This window comes from Centroberyx affinis, unplaced genomic scaffold (genome assembly GCF_046629955.1).
Source record: "Centroberyx affinis isolate AG114_WGS23_722 - 3 ecotype Tasmania unplaced genomic scaffold, CSIRO-AGI_Caff_v1 ptg002935l_1, whole genome shotgun sequence".
In the NCBI taxonomy this organism is placed as follows: domain Eukaryota; kingdom Metazoa; phylum Chordata; class Actinopteri; order Beryciformes; family Berycidae; genus Centroberyx; species Centroberyx affinis.
This window is the reverse complement of record NW_027281054.1, coordinates 52,381-71,729: the sequence shown is the minus strand read 5'-3', so window position 1 is coordinate 71,729 and position 19,349 is coordinate 52,381. Positions and strand designations below refer to the sequence as shown.

Here is a 19,349-nt window from a genome sequence, read left to right as displayed (position 1 = left end):
CCTAAAAAGAAAAGGTGCTGGAGAGAGAGGAGTCCACAATGAAGAGGTAGAGCCCACACATTTGCTGTTGGGGCTGTTAGCTGTGTGGAATTTTTCCAAACCTTAGTAAGAAAGTAATTTAAAATTATGGTTATACAGTAGAATTGTGGTTTAGTGGGTGGAATGTGATTGAACCTGAATAAAGTAGTTTCATTTGCAACTAGGCCTACGGCTCTTTTTACACCAAAGCTACTTGCCATGTGTAGTGTGTGGCCCATATTTGCTCAATGCATTGTTATTCATTGTACGCATCTCATTCAGGCCTACTTTTTTTAAATTTTATAATTGAACATAATCCCCCCTCCAACAAAAAAAAAAACAGACTATGCTCAAGAAAACAGTATTGCATCATAATCATAGTAACTTTAATGAGTATTATCCTGTTTGTTTACATTATTAACACCTCAGATATTACATTTTGAACTAGTGAACTAGCTGTTGCTGTTGTAGTTGTTGTTGATGATGAGCAGGTTGCTCAAATGTCACCTCAGGTGCTAATCAAATACGCCACAGGAGCATAACAAGTGTGCAAAATCTATTATGTCATTGAGCTTTCTGCTCCCAACTTCACACTTTGTGTGTGTGTGTGTGTGTGTGTGTTTTCACGGCTCACCGTGGAAATGATGCTTGTAGCTACTGTACATCCATCTCCAAGGCCTGTATTGATTTTCACACCATTGATTTTACTAGGCGGCTTTCATGACGATATGGCTCATTGGTGGGTTTGTTGGTGTTGAACATGCAAGAAATGGAGTGTCATGATTCAATCCATGTGTTTTCACTAAAATGTCAAGCTGCAATCATACAAAAATTAATCCCAAATTGTTTTTTGTTGGTTCCATAAGGTTCCAAGTTTTATTGTCAACCATTAATTTCAATATTGTGACATCCTGACATGTCAGCTCGGCCAGAAAGTGAACACTGAGAATCCTCTGCAGAGGACTGCTTTCCACAATCAGTGTCAATCTCAGAATGGCCCAGTTCTCACACAGTCATGCCCCCCGGCTTATTCTATCTGTCCATCGATGAGCCTGATCTTTCCACCAGCAAGCCCATCCAGCCGGCTGTGTGGCTACCGGCACACAAGGCACCAGCCTATCTCTGTGTGTGAATTTCTGATGGGAGAGATAACACTCAAGTATTTGTTTGGGTTTTCTGGGCTGACAGGGAGGGTTTTGATTGAAACACAATGCGGGGCTTGCTAAAGTATGCAACCCTTAGCGATTAAAAGGTCTTCTTGCCTTTGTACTTAATGCAACAAAGTCTGGTTTATCTACACCTAGAAAATATGTTGGCTTCGACTAGTTTTCATACAAGTAGCTTGGTTTAGGCTATATTAATTACTGGCTTAATCCTAGTGGGATGTATTTATTCAGCGTATAAATCACGATATGACCCTAAGCTCCCCTGGTAGCTTGGCATGCTTTATAGTAGATCCAGCTTCCGTTGAAGCGTTCTGGATTATCAAACAATCCCCTGTAGAGGCTGACTGTGCTGCCCGGTGACGCCCCCCCTCTCTCCAGCTCCATCCACTGTGGCTAATTCAGCCTGCCTGCTCCCCTGGGCGTAATTGATCCTTATATCATTAGCCGTATGTAGATCTATCTTAGGAAACGCCCACTGCTCTACTGCTAGTCCCCGCTCACTCAGCCATAGAGGCCAGCTAGCTCTATGATCGCTGCTGTAAGATAGGAGGTTCTGCATGAGAAAGTGACCGTAATGTACTGTAATCTGTTGTGTTGTCCGCATGGGCAGGCGCTGTGTTTTACTTAGGATGGGGGAGAGGCTCACAGACTGTTTAGTCTAACCATGGGGAGACGGAAGAAGTGGAGCTTGGCGGCGAGCTCCCCCTTCGCCACCATCAGGGGCCACTTAGGTCCCAGCAGGAAGGGTGTGGAGGGTCTGTGTATGAGCAGCCTGCTGGGCGTCCTCAGGTCTCACGCCTGGCTGATCGGAGAGGAGGAGGTGGCCCGCCTGCTGGCCCGCACCCCTTCCCTGCACCACCAGCACCACCGAGCTCACTCCCTGTCTCTCTCTTTCTGCTCCTCATCCGCAGATGGTGGGAGTGAGGACCTGGCAGACCCCCGCTCGCCCAGTCTAGACCCTCACCTGAGCCACGCCGGCCAAGGTAAGCAACAAAAACTTTCCTGAAGGTGATTTCTTTTTATTGCTTCTCTGTTTTATTTGTAAAGGCACAGTGGAGAGCGACAGGTATGATGGAAAACAGAGAGAGGGAATGGCACATCGCAAAGGTTGTTAGTTGGATCCGAACCCATGACATCACAGGTACATGGTATTAGGGATCCGACAATAACCGGTATTACTATATATCGCTCTAAAAACAATAATGGTTATTACACCGCCCTTCATTTTTATTACCGTGACCACTGTGATAACCGCCAACTTGTTGGGAGGCTGAATAACACAAAAAGTCACTTTTTTACATAAATATTTTACATATGTTCTGCAGTCTTACATTAAATTGTGTTTTCAAAAAAGAGAAATGTCTTGCTACTGACATGATTTTAAGTAATTGAAGCATGTGGCTGATTTTAAGGTTTAGTCGAGATAATTTTCATAAGCAAGATAAGCATACTATGAAATCTTCATATCCACACAGGCCTACATGGTATACACTTTCGCCCACACTTTCTCCTATCTTACTAGTCACATCATAGGAGTGTAAGGTGTGAATGTGTGTAGGTGAGTGAATGCTCTTTGCAGAGCATCGCTGAGAAGAGAGCTTGCGTGCTCGGCGAACTTAACTTCTCCCACCTTTACCTTCTCGGTTCCCATAATTCTTCTCACTTTTTAGTCACTTCCCTGCCTCCCTTTCTTCTCCCTTTATGTTTCGCTGCAGGATCCCTTGAAGGCCTTGTTTGCCGAATTGTATTTTATTTGACTTTATAGCAGAAAAGTTTATGACTTCTGGAAATGAAGTCGTATTTACAGGGAGGGAACAGTATGAATTTTATATTCTTGTAATTTTGTCTGTAAATCTGAGTTACTCCTGGGGATATAGGCTGTATACAGCAGAGAAAGAGCAACGGCAGATATTTTATCAACAGCAGAAATGTCAGCGCTCGGCAGGAATGTTTTGGGCAATTATAATTTCATGTAGCCCCTCTCTTTCACCTAGTGTATGTTTTGAGCTGAATGCCTCAATGAGTAGGTGTTTGTTTATGTGTGTTTATTTTGAGGCCATGAAGTGTCTCTTAAACGTGTTTCTCATCGCCAGTTTAACATGCAACACCATCATTTCCCCCTTGAAGCTTTTGTTCTCCAGCTTTTCTCGCTCTCACCACTTAAGTCTGGCTTCGCCTCCCTCTCCCCTGCCCTAAACCAGACCTTCGACTCACACTTCAACTTGTCATTCATGAAGAAATGCATTCACTGTTTGATTTTGGATACTTACACATCTAATTTTCACAATTTTTTATTGAGAAAATAATTAAATCGAACTCTTGAGCAAAGCAAATGGCATGTACAAATGTAAGACGAAACGGGGAAATGACTAACTAGATCGCACTCTTAAATACGCCTTCATTAAATATAGAAATGTATTGAAAATGCATCGTTTTAGAATTGAATTGAATTTTGAGTACCGATAACTGCTGCCAGAATACCAAGTTCCCCCTTGGTATTCACACCAAGCCTTGTATACAAGAGAGGAATTTTCATGCTGGGAGATGTAGCCACTGCTGCGGCTGTTTTTGCTTTTTGCTGTTGAAACGACATTCCCCACTGAATGGATGGACTCACTCCAGCACTGCTGAAGCCACAGAGAGCTGTGTACGTGTGTGTGTGTGTGTGTGTGTGTGTGTGTGTGTGTGTTTGTGTGTGCGTGAAGGTGTGTATTATGTTTGCGTGTTTGCATTACAGCAGCCTATTTGTCCCTATCCCAACTGTCACACAGGCTTCCATCGGGACTTGTCACAGACTAGTGTCTGTTAATGGCTTCTTGTCTCCACTGTGACGGCTGCTATCTGATGTGAGAGTGTTGCTTGACCAGTTGGTTTTTACGGCTCCGTCTGTAGGGAAATGGCTAGTCTGAGCCAGAGCTGATTCACTGAATGGATGAAATGGATGTTGTGTTTCTGTTTCTACACACAGCTGGCTAGTATTATTTCGCCGGGGAATGTGTGTGTGAAACTAAAAAAAAAAAAAGGCTACAGATTGTCAGAATTTGCGGTTGTTGAAGCAAGGGAGGGAGAGAGGGAGGGTGAGTGATGGAGAGTGGTTGTTGGGCTCTGTCTGGAATTGCTGCTCATTGTGTGGCTTTTTTTTTTTTTTTTACTTTTTATAAACCCTCTCCCATGGCCATGACTGTGCTCTTTTTTTTTTCTTTGTTAAAACACATTTGTGGTGGTTAGAGGCAGCTCCTTTATTAAAAACGGCTTGCACTGGCTTGTGGTATATTGTGTTACCCAGGGAGTCACAGGGGCCAGGGAGGCTGTAGTGTACAGTAAATGTAAACGGCACGTGTTGCCTGCAGGGCTGTTCTCTCTTCTGGGTCAGGCCAAGCTCAGCACAGTCAATACTACTGGTGCCCTGATACCAAAATCCAGTGTCCGCCCAATACCAGGTTGAGGTGCTGTTAGATTACTCATATCTATCTCAGATTTCAGGTTTCAGATTTCATTTCACAGGAATTTGCTCTACATGTATAAGCATTGAGTCAGACATTTACAGACATTTCACAGAGATAACATTTAAGACATCATCTCAAATGTCATATCATTAAAATTCACCAGTATCAAGAACGAAGTATTAGCATAATGCAATTGTGATGAAATGATGTTCATTCATTAATTTGTCTACAAAAGCAGAAGCTAGGATGCCATTTGATTAGATAAGAACTTAAGTTTTAAAATGTGGCAGTAGGCTCAAATGTTTTTTGTCATTGTTTCCTATATATCATTTCCATACACAGTTCTTCCAGTAAGTATGTTTGTTTCATCGAAGCTGGTTCCACATGATGTTATTCAATTTATATGTTCTGCTCAAAACAGTCTGATAATACTTTGTGTTCCCTCCCATCCTGCAGGTGGCAGTATAGACAGCGACTGTGCCTTTGAGGGAGACTACGCCGTGCCCCCACTCTCCATGACTGAGGGCATGCAGCACATTCGCATCATGGAGGGCGTGTCACGCTCGCTGCCCTCCTCCCCGCTGCTCACCCACCAGACCATCAGCGTCAGGCTGCAGCCCGTCAAGAAGCTCACTGGTACGGTATAATGCAGCGCACGCAGCAACCTTGAGCACAGCACAAGCTTCCTTGAATTAGTCAAGCAGTCTTGTCACATTTTCACAATCTGTGTTTTCTGATAAAGCCTTGGAAGAAAACCACAATGCAGGACTTTCAACCCAGTGCTCTGACTCTGTGGTATAGCCTGTCATCTGTCACAGGCAACACTGATGCGGGTTAAATCTGGTTCACATTTTGTGGTGTGCATGCGTCCATGCCTACAGCTATCCTCCTTCATAGGCTTATTGTATTTGTATTGTTCTCCCTTAACCCTTTGTGAACCACTCTTGGCACGGCCCCTGTGGAAGACATGGCACCTTATTAAAGAATTACACACACTGCCTTGATATGAAATTTAAGAGGCAAAGTGAAGAGGAGTGGAATGGCTGCTCATCCCGCTGGTTGCTGATAAGCAATAATCACTTATTACTTACCCACTTATTCCGGGTAGACACATAAAGCAAGGCCCAGCCCCGGCCCTTTGAGGCTAACGCTGCAATTTTCAATTCTGCTAATCACCAAAGGCTTACCTAATTGACAAGCCCCGGTGCCAGGAATGGCTGATGGACCGAGAGCCGAGGTCTGCTCTGCCCTGTTGCATGTCTCTGTGTCTCCCACCGCTAATCATTTCCTGCCACAGTCATCTCTGACATTCAGAGAATGTGGAAAATCGCCTCCCTCTGTCTCCCCATTAACCGGATTATGAGGCTATGTCGTGGTCCTTCTGCTATTGTGGGTAAACTGTGGTTGGGGACAGGGCAGTGTTGATATCCAAGGCTTACCCTGTATTAGATTTCAAAATAGTAAATGAAATATTGACAGTGCAGCTTTACCCAATATCAGTGCAGCCTGCACATGGAAGTCGAGTGGGTGTGAAGGGCTTTTAAAGCTTGATTCAGCAGTCACCACTAGGGTGCACCAGCCTCTTAGATTCCTCAGATCATTAACCATTTCTGATATGCTATGGGGCCCATGATTTTTACATCATACAGAATGATTTATGTTCTCCCCTGTGTCGTCCAAACTGTGGGTTTTAAAGGGAAAGCACACAAAAACCAATTTTCTCTCATTTCAGCTGGGTGTGCCGCACCACTGCTGAGGGCTTTGTGGGGGTGACAAGATCCAGCAGAGGCAGTTTTAGGGGAAGGGGGCATGAAAATTAGATTTCATACCGAGCCAATCTTCTCGAGCCAAATCACACTCTTTCTCTCTGCTCCCGTCTGCTGACAGCCTTCATTGTGGAGCCATCTTTGTTTATTCCATTCGTATTTTTCTCCTCCTTCTCTTCTTTTTCTTCATGTTTCGTGGCAGATACGGCCTAATTTGGTGTCTACACTTTCATCTGTGTAAATCAAAGTGAATTTTTGGAACTTGTGTGTGTGTGTGTGAATACGTGTGTATGTGTGTGCGTTGTTATCTTGATGGCTGTCATAGAGGAGAACGTTGTTGTTTAAGAATAGCTTGATTAATGATGTGCAGTGCTGTCTCATTTGTACAAGTCTCATATCATGGCTAGGGTTGGGAGGGGATTTCTTTGCAGTATCGTCACACATAGTCACTTGGCTTGTTATATTATGCCAGTTAGGTGCTGCTGGTGGTGAGTGCTGCTTTATATTTTTAGATCGTAACTTGGGAATTAGGGATTCTCGTTACTTTTAATTTGAGTCTCCATTGTGCATTTGCTGCATTTCGGCTTTCTGTGATTTATTCTACCTCTGCATAATTAGTCCACTTACATCAGCCACGTAAAGCATGCCTGTGTGTGTGTGTGTGTGTGTGTGTGTGTGTGTGTGTGTGTGTGCGCGCGTGACAGTGAGTGGTAAGATTTTTGGCAGGATCAGCCCTACGCTGTGTTAATCCATCCAGGATTATGTCTCTGTCACACCTCCTATTGTGCCTCATATTGTAGTCTCTTGTAATGATGAAGTTACTGAAAAATACACACAGTATGCCTTTGTACAGCTATTCACTTAAAAAGCAGCATCACGTAGCATCAGGAGCTACAGTAGGCCTGTACAGTATAAGAGGTGACTTCGCTTGCTAACGTATGCGTAAAGCCTTAGCGCTGACCTAAGCAAGGGTCATGCTTCAGGTCGCATGTCCATATGAACTTCACCATGACTTGGGAGTTAAACTGGTCTTGGATCAGCAGTTCCTACTCTAAGACCCCATGCACACAGCTCCTAAGGTGCCCTCTGTCCTCAAAGACCTGCATGTGCCCTCAAGTGGTTTTGAGTGCCAGATTGGGCTACGTCTGAAGCACCACAGCCTTTCTCACCCTTTAATTAATTCAACCCAGCACCACTCCTTACACAGCTTGACAGTGCCAAGCTTGTGTGTGCGCCGGCGTCTGAGGCCAGAGCCCCTCCCTTGCCAGAGATGGCAGCGGTGGGTGGTAGAGGAAAAGGAGAGGGGAGGGGAGGGGAAAAGATGAGAGGCGAGGAGAGCAGAGAGGTGCAGCAGAGAGGATACGGCAGCGGGTCTAAAGGCCGCAGCGCTTTGATCCCCCCTGGTGGCCTCCACCAACCACAGCCTCTCTTTGCCCTCCTGCGAGGCACCTGATTGGCCTTGGGGAACCAGAATGGGGGTGGGAGTGGGGGGGATAAGGGGTTGGCTTATTCAACCCCAAGGCTCTGATAGAATGAAAACGCTATGAAAGCGTTGACCTTTTTAGAGAATCAATGAGTTTCTGATTTAATCCCCTCCACCTGCGTGAAGGCTCCCAGGGGGGCTCCAGATGCTCCAGGGTCAACCTGTGAAATGGATTGGAGAGGCAGGTAGGAGACTTAGAGTTAGCAATCTCTAACGCCATGCCACCACAGTGAACAAATTCCACTCTTCTTTCATACCCGGGATCTAAGTCAGTCCCTCCTGGATTTCTGTGGACCTGAAAAAAATTTAAGATCAGTTGCATTATATTCTGTTCATTTGTAGAAAAAGTGTGAAGATATCTTCATAGCAAGAGTTCCAATGGTTTGTGAAAATTGCAGTCTCCAACATTTTCAGTGAAATTAAAGTAATAATGTGATAGTTTATTAAACGTTCAAGCAAATTCGCTGTTAATCCCCCACAACCACCAGACAGGTCAGAGTGCAGGGTCAGTGCCCTTGCAGCTAGGAGGGATTCAGTGTCTTCAAGGACACTTCAACAGAATCGACGCTTGAATCTGGATGGTCCGGTTGAAGGACAGCCTCTTTAACCACTGTGATTTGTCCAAATGACAAGCCTTTGTAACTTGTGCAGGAAAGTGTTCATTTTGCAAAACATTTTTACAGTCCCAAAATCGCATATTCCTGGAGGCAGTGATTAGATGAAGCTCTTCTCTCTCCTGCTGCGCGCTCACGAAGCCACAAGCCTCAACCAGGGTTGGCTTCAAATAGGCAGCGATTCCTTCATCTCCACACTTGTTTCATGGACCTCCCTACCACTATGTCTATATTGTCTATTTTTAATCTGCTGCTGTCTAAAACCTAGTCTGCGAGAGGCAATAATTGCTCTTTCTCTCAGCGATATCTCTGCAGCTGATTGTTATGAGTTGTAATCACTGATTGCTTATTTGTTCTTTAATAAACACCTCACTCAAGTGTCTGGCTCGCCACGTAGACGTCGACCCAGTTGATTGATTGGCTCTACTCTACTCTGAAACATTTAAAGGAATTATTTCAACATCTCTCCCCGGATTACACTGCTTCCCCCTAATTAATGGCAGCAATCAATACAATTACTGCCTCCCCATGGATTGCCATGTAAAGATGGAAAATTGCATTTGGCCTTAAAACCTGAGAATAGGCCTGATTTAATTATACCCCCTCATTTTTCTCCCACTCTCACTGCAATTATCACGGTAATATAAGTATATCTAAAATCCATTGTCTTTCTGGTGCTTACAGTAATGGAGTAATATGTGAATAAGTGTCAATGTACTGTGCTGTACTACAGTAAGCCCACTTCTGCCTGGTCATAAGATATAGGCTTAAAAATGCTCAGCAGTGGTATGCTTACTCAGGTTTCTTAGCTTTCTGTGGGAGGATTTAAAGGACAAATCCGCCCTAAAACACAGCTATTGGCAATGTACCATGTATTTCTGGGTCCATTTTGGTGGTGTATTTTTTGTATTCCACTGGATAATTGGACAAATGTAGATGATGTGACGTCATTTTGCATAACATCTCTCGCTTTTTCTCAATTGGAAAACCTCTTGCTTCACTATCGCTATTGTTCTCTCCGCCTATGCGTAAAACCCACGGCTGAAATTCTCAGGCGTTTTTCAGGCACATTCTTTTGGGGTTGTCAAAGGGCATTCTGGGAAATGTAGGAAATCGCTAACTAAAGTAGAAGTGGATGAGGCAGGTTGAGGGAAAGTGGGTACAAAAAAACGGTAAATTACAACACTCCTGGTATGTACTGAGCATCACAAATTGATAACAGTGTAAGAGTATCTGAGAATGGGATTTTCCTTTACGGTATAATGTGTCATCAAACGCACTGCACAGCTGCAGTGTGCCATACCTAGAGCATTTATATGATATCTTGTACCCTTGGTGTATTTTTTAAATGACAGCTGACATTTGGGACATCTCAAACCAAGCTCCTTCCCTCCGTGCCTCCTTACCTAGCCTTGCATTTTACACGACATCTGGTATCCTCTGTGAATCTCTGAAATTAACACTGACATTTGGGACATCTCAATCTCCATCCCTCCACGCCTCCTTACCCAGCCCTGCACCTGGAGAAAATCGTTCCTCAATTATTGGCATCATTTCCTGCCTCAACTGTCCCAATCACCACGGACTCGCAAAATCATTTGTTCCGCTGAATGGAAATGTGACATTTTCAACTCTCCTGTCACAGGTGAAAAATAAAGAGTGAAGGTTAAGTGTAGAAAAGGTAATTGAAATGGAAGAATAATGCCTGTAGGAGGAGAACTGAAGAACCACATCGCTGGATCTAAATGCTTTGACTGTCTAGAGAGAAAGTCTTGTCATGTTGTAGTCGATAATGAAAAAACAAACACAAAGCTGCCTTCTTCGTCATTAAGTGCAGTTATTGTATGGGTTATGTCGCTTATGCTACTTATGGGAATATTGTTCCGTTTCTCTTAAAAGAAAAAAAAACACTGTTAGATATCATCAATTCATAATGTTCAGTGCATTCCAGGAGTTATTGGTGTACCCAACATGTCTTGTGGCTGCTTTGCATTCTGGTCTGTTCAGGCTACTGGTGGAGAAAATGGTCTCTTCTATGATGGATTTCCCCCTGTATGATTGTCACTGCAAAATGGCGAATCTAGAAAGAAGCTCTTGCTGTTTGATTCTGAGGAACTGACACTTAAACCTGACATTTACCACTGATGATTTAGATAGTTGAAAAATTTTCCTGGCCAGTTATCCCACAGCAATATGAAAAATATACTACCAAACAACAAAATGGGCCCAGAAATGCAAGGTGCATCAACAGAGGCTGTTTTAGGGTGGTTTAGGGTTTTACTTTGAGGAAATATATGCAGCATGCAGAAAAGTGGCATTTATTTTCCTAGTGGGGCAGTATGTTGAGATGCAGAAAAGGAATTTAGCCCCTGGAGCAGGTAAGGGGTTCAGTGTCAACCTGCTGAGGGAATCGAAACTGTGGCCTTCTGGTGACAGCTCTCTGTCTGTCTGACCACTAGGCTCATGCTGCTGTCCAGGTAAAACTGAATACCTTATCAATGGGAGACAGGAGAAGCTTAAACTCCTATTGGTAATCAGATTTCAAGTGTTTGTGAAAAGATCCCAAGAGATCACTGACTGCTGATTGATTGTGTAGTATGCTTTACTTGCATAAGTTTACACATCAAAAATGTTTGTGCTGGAGATATAGAAGGGCTTTGTGGGTAAACCTCACATAGAAAAACACATGAATTAGCATGAGTTACAAATAACCATGTGAATAGACAGTATAACAATAAAACAAAAACAAATCTGTTCATGAAATTAAAAAAGAAAATGGCAGACAAAGCCACAGAAACTTTTGGCTTGTCGTATGCTCTTCAAAGAGAAATGACAAAAGAAATTTCCATATCGGCTTTAAATAGAGTTGATAAGAAATTTTTTTTGAAGCCACTTCCAAATTCTTTAATTATAAGTTGGCACCTTCGTACGTCTGATGGGGAAGAAGAAGGCACTAACGATGTGTGCTGCTCATTAAAAGAGGCGCAGGTTGGGGGGGTTAAAGAGAGAGGAAAGAGAAAGAGGAGGATGAGACTCTTATTGGGGAGATTTAAATTGGGAAATTAATTGTGAGGACCAGATCAACATATCTCATATGTTTGCAAGCCTGCCAGCAGAGAATCCAGAATCCTGGTTGTTATGCCTCTCATCGGGAAAAAGAAGAGAAAAGAATTAAGAGACAGTGATAAGAATGACAAAAGATTACATATTGGGAATAAAAACAACACACATTAGCACATCATGTACATTGCTTTATATTCAGACATCGACTTTCTTCAGATTCCCATATCCCTCGTATTATTACATATTTCATATATATTGATATTTTTATAATGATTCCACTTATTTCATACTGCATATTTCATGTCACATCCTAATAATGCAATAATCCATAATTTTTCCTATACATCATTCGTACTTTATATAACCTCCCTTTGCTATGTTCTTGTTTATATTCTATTTTTTCTGTATATTTTTTGCCTGTTGTATCCTATTAGTTTTAGCTGCTGCAACGACTTGATTCCCCAAAGGAACTCATTAAAGTTTAATCGTAGCAAGTTTCACAGTGATGGGACGTCAATCCAAAGAATTTTGTATAGCTATGACAGTTATAAACTATATGCATCCAGTTTTGCGTGTCAGAGTGCCACCATTCAGCACTCCTTTGGACTTGCAAAGTATTTATGAAGCCATTATGAGACCCTTTTCACATGCATCAATCCCAACTTAACATCATGTGTTGATTGGTACTTGCCCATATAGCATCTATACCAAATCTCATGACTTGCAGCTCTTCATGTTTAGACATATCAGTTATTTGCAGGTGCCGCAGCCCCCGCTAAAATTATCTTTACAGTTATGCAAACACCTTGAACAAGTGTACGTGTTTCATGATGATTAGACAAGAGTTCAAGCTAGACAGGTGATCGACCAGCTTCACTTGCCAGCTTTGGCATTGGATTGTGGCAGCCATGTTGTTGACAGTATGCGACTGGGCTGCATTATAGACTATCTGTATTATCTCATTCCACAAATGTAAATGTGAAGTTGTTACTGACGGGTGATTTAAAAAAAAAAAAAAAAAAGCTTTTCGGAAATAACAACATGGCAGAAAATTCATCATTGTGGACATTGATTGTTCAGAGGCATTTTTTTTTTTTAGCAAGGATAGTTGGATAGTAGATGGTGAGACATGGCATTTTTAAAAACGTTCAACGTTCAACTTCAGCTCTTCAGGCTTGTTGGTAACAGTGCAAATGGTGTTTGGAGATGCAATCTTGGGGGAAATAAGGGCAACTGGAAGAAATGAATTAAAATCACTTGGAAAGCAATGGGGTTTTAGCTTAATGGATTTGAACCCTTAAAATAAAAGCTTCAAACACAATACACTCTGAGCCCCATGGGCCTGAACCCCTAAGTAGCCGTAAAACATGGCTGCAGCTGTACAAATACACTTTCAAGGGTAAAACAAGGACAGACAGGGATATCTGAGCCCAAGAGGAAAACAGAGTATTTTTTATGGAAATCCCAGTCTCCATCAAATAATGCTGCTCCCCTTCTATTTTGTTTTGTTTTTTCACTTGAGCTCGGATGTGTCCCCGAAGCTTTACCCATGAATGGCAAAACAGTGTCCCTTTAATAACACCCTGCCTTCCTCCCTCCCTCTTTTTTTTTTTATTCCATTTTTTTTCCTCTCTCAATACCCACCCTCCTCCTCCTCCTCCTCCTCCTCCCCCTCCTTCTGCTCTGTGGTTGCCATGACAACAGCAGCACTGCGCCATTCATCTGTTGGAGGAGACCTGGGCTCCTGTTCCCATAGAGAGAGCGCCTCTCACATCTATACATAACACGCTAAGCGCTAACGCAGTCACGGAGACGAACGAGGAGCTCACCCCCATCCGTCTTCGTCGCTCCCTCGTAGGAAAAGTCCGTGCGCTGAGTGTTTTGTTTTTTATTTTATTTTATTTTTTTTCATATTTTTTTGTGGGGAGGAAGGTTGTGGTCAGCTGTCAGTCATCGCCGCACGCTGCCACCGAGCCGCCACCTCTGTGTCCCCCTCCGTCCCGGGTGACACAGCGACTGCCGCCTTCTTCCTTCTCCCTCCCTCTCCTCCCCCCCTCCCTCCCTCTCCTCCTCCTCCTCCTCCTCCTCTTCCTCCTCCTCCTCCTCCGTTCGCTCCTCCCGTCACTGCCATATCTGCCTGGCTCCGTATCATTTACTGCGACTGAATCGAGCGGGCAGCGTCAGCACTGAGACCTGTGGAGATTGCCTCAGAGGGAAGCGGTAGAGAGAGAGAGAGGGAGAGAGAGAGAGAGAAGAAAGAGAGAGAGCTTCTGTTCCGCCGCTGTTATCGTCCCTTGCTTGGGAGCAGGTGTGTGTTTCTTTTTTTTTTTTTCTTTTTTCTTTTTTTTTTTTGATGAACTGGTCATCGCTCGGGGAGGAAGGACTGCTCGTGTCGCTGGAGGGGGAAGGAGGGGAGCTGGTGCCGTTCTCCAGCCTTCAAGAATGCGGGATCTGGTTTGAGAATGGTGAGCCCTGCCACACCCTCTTTGCTTGTTTCATGCCTTCATCTGTGCCCGCTAACTGTCTTGTCCCCTTTTCACCTGCCGCTCCACCTTCACCTGGCCAGAGCCTGCTCCGGGTTCGTCTGCTCTCTGATCTCACAGCTGGAGCGGCTTGCGTTGGCCGCCGGGTTCGAAATGACGTCGGTACAGACACGGGGCTAATGGGAGCGGGACGGGAAAGTAATTTCTCTCCATGAAATGATGCATTTGTCAAAGGGCCGTGCTCTAATGACAACGTAGGCTCGAGGACCTGTGAATCAACCGGAGAGCGATCATGTAAGTGTTTTTTCGTGGCGAGCTGGTCTGTTTCATGCGTCAGCGTGGGTGAGCATTCAATTGTCTTTTTGAGTATGTGTGTGTGCGTGTGTCTGTTGGAGTGTGTGTGCGTGTGTGTCTAAGTACAAACTGTGGGCGGCTAATGGTGCCTGTTCTTGTTGTTGTGCGTCTTACTTTCCTTCCAATGCAAAACGTCATGTATACCATATGGTTGCGTAAACGGGTTGAAGGTGACGGGGAATAGCTTATCCCCACGCCATCCAGGCAGCGGCAGCTTGTTGTTGGTGGATCAGAATTACCCTGTCATGTGCTGGGATCTGGTTCCTGCTTCCAGCTCAAGTGCTGCAGACTGCCTGCCCGCCTCCCTGCCTTCTCTCCGGGGACTGCTAGCTGGTGTGTGAACAGAACAGAATGTCTCAATAACATTGTCTGCCAGCAAAACACAAGCACCTCATCAGCAGCTGCTGTTGCCGGTCTCAGGTGAATGCTTTTTGATGAGGCGCCCACAGCCAGTTTTCACACCACTTAGTATCACCACCTGGAGAGTGCTTTGATGAGCTTACCTTGTCAGCTGTCATTCAGGATGCATTGGGCATTGACACTCCATCCCTAATGAGTTCTCATTTCAGAAATGATAGATCAGCCATGTTGTGTGTGTGTGTCTGTGCTGGAAGAGTGTTTCATGGGTTTGAGGTCCGCTCATGAGTTTTCTTTTCAACATGATGGATTATGGGGGATGCAGGATGAGTTGTTGCTTTTTGGGGGCGTTGAGGTCTTTGTTTCGTCAACGGTGATACAGAGCAGCTGATCCATAGCTGTGATATCAGGATCTCAGAAACATTTCTCCACTTGACATTTGAGCTGAGTGATGATTGTCTGAGAGAAGCTGTTATGCCTGTAAATCTAAAGGTCTTATAACTATTCGACAGGTGCTGACAAATACAGATGCCCCTTTAAGTCTTGCTTGAGGCAGTTATTGAGCTGAAAATATAGGCTGGACTGTCCCAAAACATACAGTAGATGAAAGGGGACTGGTGTTGTGGTTGGCTCATATGCTATCCAAGGTTGTTCTGATTTCCATTTCTTCGTCTGAAGTGCCCTGTAGTCTTTATCATCTCAGTGCTGTGTATCATCTCAATGATCTCATCATTTATATTCACAAGACAAGTCAGTTAAGCCTGCCTTTCAATCGGGGGCTTCACAATTGATGCGGCCAACTTACCTGAAAATCAGCTGAATAAAACCTCATAAACCCTCTTCACTGACTCAGGGCAGTATTGATTTATATAATTGCTCAATTTCCCTCCCTTGCAATCCCTTGAGCCTGCGTCGGATAAATGACTTTTAAACATGAGATAATTTATGGAATAAGTATGACAGACAGATTAAAATCCAACCTCCTGCAACAGTCCCTAGGTCACTGCTGATAACAAGTTGGACCAGTATTCGCTGCCTCTACCAATTAATCTGATGTTAATTTGGTCACCAAAGGCTAACCAATGGATCACACACTATATCCACCATGTTAGTGACAGTATGGCTTCTGGGTTAGTGATGGAGCTGCGGGCCTGTTTCACCACTCAATGTTGATTACAAAAGCAGCCTGCTGAGTGACTCCATTGGCGAGTGGGCACAGTCTGTACTCCACATGACACCCTGGCTATAAATCAAGCACCGGCGACGACGACACCACTGTCCTTTAAAAACCCTCACTTTGTTTCCCGGTGCAAAAGGTTAGAAGAGGAATCTAATTATGAGCTGTGTGTTGGAGTCACTGAAAACTACTAGGAGGGTGTCAAGTTCCCCCATCATCTGGTGTCAGCCAGGTGACCCAGCAGCACCTGCCCCCATCTTAACCCTTTAGGAGGTGGGTGGTTACATTTGATTCTGACTAGATAGCTGTATGGTTGAGACACCAGAAGTTCCATTGGTTTTATCTGGGTCTTCAGCAAAACAAGACCTTCCGGGAAAAAAAAAAAAAAGCTGTAGAGTGGGAATGAGAAACCCGCAGTGTGCTATTAATAGCGTTGATAATGATTTGCTTACAAAACAGAGCAGTGGGATTACCGTGCGTTACATATACCACCTCACTGCTTTCTGCGATTGCTGATGGTAGAGAGCTGAGCAAACATTTCTCTGTGAGGTAAACACTCTTCTTTAGGCCTCTGTGTTGTGTGTGTATGTGTGTGTGTGTGTGTGTGTGTCCAAGCCCTTACGGACCGTTGCACAAGACTGCAAAATGACACCAACCTCAGTGCATTAAAATCCCAGGTCTTCTTCGAACACCACTTACCTGCCCGCTCTTAACTTATTTGCTCAGTCATTTCTGAATGCTAATGCTATGAAGCCTTTGTATGTGCTTTGTCTGGCTGCAGTCTGTGTCTATAGGATTACATAAGAGCGACAACTGATTGCTGCTTTTGTCAGATATCAAAGAATTTTGGGGGTGCTTTGATGTTCATTTTATGCTGTGCTAAAGATACTGCCAGATTATCAGAAACATCTTAATCAGAACCTTAATCAGAGGCCTCAAATCAACCATGCAAGGCTTTTCCTTGTTTATTGTCTTGGTTTGTGTACTTAATTTGTACGTCTTCATTAATTGACAGAAGAGAAACATCTAGCCCATCCCGATGTTCAATCATCCCCATGACAAGGGTGTGGTCCATGAGGCTATAAATATCCCCACTAGGGGTTGAACTCCAGCTGGGACAGAGGTCAAGGCAGCTTAGCTATTATTAGGCCACCGTACCCAATGGAGTCCCTGGCAATTATGCTCCTCTCACTTTCTTAATGCAGTATCTCATTTAACTCTACAGTGTGACGGCATCCTCGGGCCGTTTGTTGCCTCCTGCTGTGGGTGGTTATGTGAAAAGCTCGCGGTCACACCTCCGTGTCAACCTCTCCCACTGAAGGAGCGAGGCCATTAGAAAGGAAAGGTCACTGTGTCGGAACCGCTCAGCGTTAACGTTAGCCGCTCTGCTTCTACAGCTGAGTCATGAAGGCAGAGTCCTCCAGGAATGAAGGGCTTATTCAGTGGAGTGGACAGCTGCCTGGGAAGCCTGCAGTATGGACACAAGGAGAATGTACAGCACAAGGAGTTTGACCAGAGACGGTGTGAACAGAATGAAGCTCCTCAGAGAAGAAAAAGGGGCTGATTTAATCAAATTTAATCAAGTCGTTCCTCTAGATTCCCCTGCAACTAGCCCCAAGCTGGAAGACTCCATTTAAGGTATAATAATAAACAGTTAACTGTATTTGCTAAGCAGTTTTAAAAACAGCTTTACAAGTGCCTTACAAACAATAAAACAACAATAAACACAAGCCAATAAGATGCAAACAATAAAAATGCCACACAAGTTAAAAACAGGGCTATATAAGCATACAACAGGGAAATAGAATGAGAATAAAATAGGTAAAAACAGCTTATATAAAAGCTTGTCTGTAAAAAGTGGTTTAAAGGATGACAATGGTTTTGCTAGTCTTAACTGCTCAGGCAGGACGCTCCCTGTGGGCCCAGATGGGAAAAGGCCAAATCTCCTTTGGTCTTTAGTCTGAACTTGAGAGCAGCTTGAGGCCCTGCGTGAGGTTTGCTAACTATGTCCCCTTGACAATGTCTTTCATGATCTTCTAAAAGCCAAACACATCCGAGATCAGTACTCCTATCCACAACTGGACTGCTACACACAAAATAAGAATGTTGGGAGCCAAATCCCATGTCATGGTTTGGCCACTTTGTTGGATAAATATCTCACAACACCTTGGTAACTCTTCTCCTGTGTATCTGCAGTATCTACAAGGTCCTCCAGATTGACTTAGCTCAATCTGGTAGCTTTGATATAAGCTTCCACAAACCAGCATGGTGCTGCACTATCTATTAGGAGGAGAATTCTGCAGTTGATTTTGTGCTACTGGTCTAATCCAGGCCCAAAAATGTTATGTGAGACGTTGACTAAAAAGCTTTTTGGGGGAGAGCGAGCATGGCTAATGAGCGTTCTTAGAAGATCAGTCCCTCCCTCTGCCCTCTTAAAATTCTGCCTGTGTGTTACCTTGGTCGGCTAATCCTCCCAAGGCTGTAATGATAGATGCACACGTGTGAGCGTGCACACACACTCACACACACACAAAAGAGGGAGAGGCAGTCTAGCTAATGGACCTGCACTTGCTTGCTCGTCAGCAGCCTCTATTTTGAGGCTGTATGGTGAATGAACAGCAGCTCCCTGTGTTGCACAGCAACATCTGGTCTGCATTGTTTTGTTCGACAAGTCAACAAGACAAGGGCACAGACTCGTGCCTGACTGTTGAGCCTGAATATGCAAATTGGTAACGAGCCTATGGGTCATATGTAAAGGCTGGTGAAATTAATATTTGGAAATAGCGGAGTATGTCTGCACTCTCCAATATCAAGTACAGATAATTATCAGCCACAGGTGTGTATGTTTCAACGAATGTATAACATATCAAAAGAGGAAAGGAAGCCACACAATGTTACACAAGGAGAATCTTAACACAGAGGCTTATGATGCAAAAAATGCTGGTTGAGAGCCACAGCTGCATCGGCTTACGCCTTTGAATGCTGAATACCTTGAATTGAGGGAACGATGGGAAGATCTGGTCCTGTAGTGAAGGTGAGAGTAGTCTGCACAAATAGAAATGTATAGAAAGGAAATGTATAGAGACCTTCAAGCTTTCGGGTCAGTATAATCATCCTCTCTCCGTGTTTCCACCACCACCACCACCTCAGAAAGGTGGACAAGACTTGCCGTTTCCCTCAGCTCTACTGTTGCCATAGTGACCAGTGCCGCGTGCTCGGTTTCTCTCAGCTCCGCTTGTTTTGTAGACAGCAGGGCAATGTATGTCCTCACCCACATTATTGTTTGTGTATGTGTATGTGCGTGTGTGTGTGGGCGCGTATGTCTTTGTCTGTGTGGGCGCCCGAGGTTGTATGTAACTGAGACAGTGGTGCAGACAATACTTTATTGCTACAGCAATGTCTCCTTTCACTTGCTTATCGTT

The 19,349-nt window shown here is 44.2% G+C and overlaps 1 protein-coding gene across 1 annotated transcript in view; it reads left to right on the top strand.

Annotated features, from left to right (window-relative positions):
- The first annotated feature begins 2,110 nt into the window (after positions 1 to 2,110).
- LOC139658637 (protein TANC2-like) overlaps positions 2,111 to 19,349 on the top strand; it is a 68,968-nt gene continuing 51,729 nt past the window's right edge. Inside the window, exons 1-2 of the mRNA XM_071536778.1 lie at positions 2,111 to 2,167; positions 5,087 to 5,266. Coding sequence (XP_071392879.1) covers positions 5,146 to 5,266 — 121 coding nt within the window. The 5' untranslated portion in view covers positions 2,111 to 2,167; positions 5,087 to 5,145. The remainder of the gene's footprint in view (positions 2,168 to 5,086; positions 5,267 to 19,349) is intronic.